The 3,482-nt window shown below is 45.9% G+C and overlaps 1 protein-coding gene across 1 annotated transcript; it reads right to left on the bottom strand.

The window, feature by feature from the left end:
- Positions 1–320: 320 nt before the first annotated feature.
- On the bottom strand, positions 321–1,304 carry LOC146796914 (olfactory receptor 1G1-like). Its single transcript, XM_085631445.1, has one exon. It carries the CDS (start codon positions 1,302–1,304, stop codon positions 321–323), a length of 984 nt encoding a protein of 327 aa, XP_085487571.1.
- Between the last annotated feature and the right edge of the window lie 2,178 nt (positions 1,305–3,482).

The raw sequence follows: 3,482 nt of genomic DNA, 5'->3' as shown, positions 1-3,482 counted from the left end.
TATGGTTTCCCTGATGGTGATGGAAGCTACCTCAGGAAAAATAACCCAAGAGCCATTCCAATGCCAATAAGTGTGGTGGAGGTGCTAGCTCATCCACCAGTGAGGGATAAACTCTCAGTAAAAATCTTTAAATGAGCCCCCATCTGTTAAAGTGACCTGCTTAAGTAACAAGGGTAAAGGTAAATTTACTCACTTTACATTCAAGATAACATTTTGAAAAGTGTTGTCTGTATTTATCATTGAAGGAATATATTTTTATTTAATTGATTTTGGGTTAGCACTTTAAATGACATATTTGACAAGGATTTTGTAAGCTGCACTCAACCTTTCCTTGAAGAGCAGCATCTGTTGAATTGTGCCTTCCTATGAAATTCTTCTCTGTAGAATACTTTTCTCAATGCTGCCTTTATTGCTTCATTTCTCAAGCCATATATAAAAGGGTTCAGCATAGGTGTTAGCATAGTGTACATCACTGTCACCAGCCTATCCTTCAGAAGGGAGGAGGTTGAGGCTTGGGAGGGCCGGAAATAGATAGAGAAGATGGTCCCGTAGAACAAAGTTACCATGATGAGGTGAGAGGAGCAGGTGGAAAATGTTCTGGACCTCCCTTCCTTTGAGCGGATCTTCAAGATGGTGGCAATTATGTGAATGTAGGAAACAAGGATGCATAAAAATGGGACCATGACCGAGACTGCCCCTTCGGTGAAGATTGCCAGTTCATTGGCAGTGATGTCCGTGCAAGACAGCTTGATTACTAGAGCAATCTCACAGAAGAAGTGATTGATGGTATCATGAGCACAGTAGGAGAGTTTGGCGGCCATGACAGTGTGAAGCAGGGAATGTAGGCAAGCACTGATCCATGAGGCAGCTGCAAGTAGTGTATACCATTTCTTGCTCATCACTGTGGAGTAGTGCAAGGGATTACAAATGGCTAAATATCGATCATAGGCCATAACCCCCAAAAGGTTACTCTCTGTGTTACCCAGAGAAATGAAAAAGTACATCTGCACCAAGCATTCTTGAATGGAGATGGTCCTCTTCTTCAGGACTAGATCTGTTAACAGCTTGGGGATTGTGACAGAAGTGAAGCTAGCATCTGCTAATGAAAGGTTGCTCAGGAAAAAATACATGGGGCTGTGCAGCCGGGAATCCATCACAATGCTGTAGATAATTATGATATTTCCAAACAAAGTAAGGAGATACATGCTTAAAAACACCAAAAAGAGGACTAGCCATTGATCTGGAAGATCTGAAAACCCCAAGAGAAAGAATTCTGTCACTGTTGTCTGATTTTCACGTTCCATGTTACTTTATGGCCTGCACAGAAAAGATAACAACATTAATGTAGCAATCCCTAGGTCTGTTTACAAGTAAAAGTCCTAGACTTAGGGACAATTACTTGAGCAAAATATTATGGGATTTCTCATGAATGCCTCATTAAGATCAGATAATTCTTAGGATGCAGACTGGACATCGGTGAGTATGATGCAGAGGGCCGTATTCTAGAAATTTTCTCTGGTAGTGGTATGCAACATTTCATAGTGAGGGACAGAACCATGTCCGATTTTTAGAGCAATGTCCATATCAATGCTCTTTAGACTAATCGGTCTTGATTATCAAAAGAAAAGAAAAATCTCCGCCTACAGGTTTCTGCCCAACCATGTATGCATATTTTTGATGTTTCTGAATTCACATAGGTTTTCCAGCATACCAGATGGAACACTGTGACTGTAAAAATGTTCAGTTGCAATTTTTCATCTGTACTATAAGAAAATCTTTGAATATTTAATTTTTGAATGGGAAAAGAAACCAAGTAAAATGTAATCGATATTTTTTTTTTAATGAAAGGCTATCAATCTCAAAAATAGGCAAATACAAAACAGCATAAAAAATATTGCTAACAACTAGTAATGTAAAGTGCAAGAATATTAGCTAAAAATATATTGTGTCCGAGGTCCAAGGCCTGCTCTCTCCCCAGCAGCTCTGCTGTGCTCTGCTCCACCGTCAATTCTCGGACACCCTCCTCCTGGTAGGGTTCGAGTCCGATCCGCTCTGTGCCTGACACTGCCCGCTCTGCCTGTACTTCCTGCATTGCCTTTTGTTATAATGTTTGTGCTCATTTTTGTGCCTTGTGCTGAATTTTGTTAGTATTTCGTGTGGTGCTTAATTTTATCTTTGGATTGTTTTTCCCTGCCATTTTCCGCCACTGCCCCCGCGGCCCCTCCCCCTGACCGTCCCCGCCTCCACCTCCCAGCTGCATGACCCTCCCCCTTCCCTACTTAATGGGTGCCACTGCGGGGAAGGGCAATCAAGACCTCTGACCTCTGGTCCGAGGCCTGGTCTCTCCCCAGCAGCTTCGCTGTGCTCTGCTCCACCGTTGATCGTCTGACCCCCCTCCTCCTGGTAGGGTTCGAGGCCGCTCTGCTCTGTGACTGTCACTGCCCGCTCTGCCTGCATTGCTTTCTGTTATTGTGCTTGTGCTCATTTTTGTTTTGTATTTCGTTTTTTGAGCCTTGTGCTGCATTTTGTTTAGTATTTCACGTGGCGCTTAATTTTGTCCTTGGATTGATTTTTCTGGCTGTTTCCCACTGCCGCAAGTGCCACTGCGGCCCCTCCCCCCTGACTGTCCTCACTCCCGCCTCCCAGCTGCACGTCCCTCCACCTCCCCTACTTAATAGCAGATGAACACCTACACTTCCAGGTACAGACCAGCCCTAACGCCACACTCCGCAGCACCCTAGCCTACAGAACCCCCGAACCCAAGCACTCTTTGACAATACCATCACCGGCCTCATCGCACCCCACGCCATTACCACGAAGGACTACATACTTATCGGAGACCTGAACTTCCAGCTCGACAACCTCAGCGACCCCAACTCCGACACCCTCAGACAACCTCACCAACATCGGGCTGAGATAGCTGGTCACCAGTGGTGACTCACCACACCAACTCACAAGGCAGGACACTCTCTCGACCCCATCTTCGCTGGAGGCAGCAGCGTTCACTTCAGCCACACCATGCAGCCCTCCTGTACCAACTACCACTGTGTACACTACTTCGTCAAGAAGCCCAAGCCACCAGCACCTGCCCTGCGCCCTCTGCAACGGAACTTGAGCAGAGTCAACTCAACTCCACCCTCAATGGCAACACCCCCTCCGCTGCAACTGATGCCAACCATGCAGCTATGGAACTCCACACCTGAATCACCAACTGCACAGACTAAATCACCCCACTGTGCATCCCTGACATGCACCGCCCCAGTAAAGTCACCTGGTTTACCACCGAGCTCCAAGAAGCCAGATGCACTTGCAGACGCATGGAGAAAAACTGGAGAAACAGCAAGACACCCGAAAACTACACCACCTACAAGGACACCATGACAGATTACCACCATCGCATCAGAACCACCAAAAGAACTTTCATCCACAACAGAAACCTCGCCAACTCCAAGGAACTTTTCAGCGTCATCCAGGAATTCACC

Source organism: Triturus cristatus, chromosome 10 (assembly GCF_964204655.1).
Source record: "Triturus cristatus chromosome 10, aTriCri1.1, whole genome shotgun sequence".
Lineage (NCBI taxonomy): Eukaryota > Metazoa > Chordata > Amphibia > Caudata > Salamandridae > Triturus > Triturus cristatus.
Note: the sequence above shows the minus strand (reverse complement) of the source record. Positions and strands in the feature narration are given on the sequence as shown.

Bases quoted from the DNA above. Each gene is read 5' to 3' on its own strand.
- LOC146796914 (XM_085631445.1), bottom strand. From the start codon at position 1,304: ATGGAACGTGAAAATCAGACAACAGTGACAGAATTCTTTCTCTTGGGG.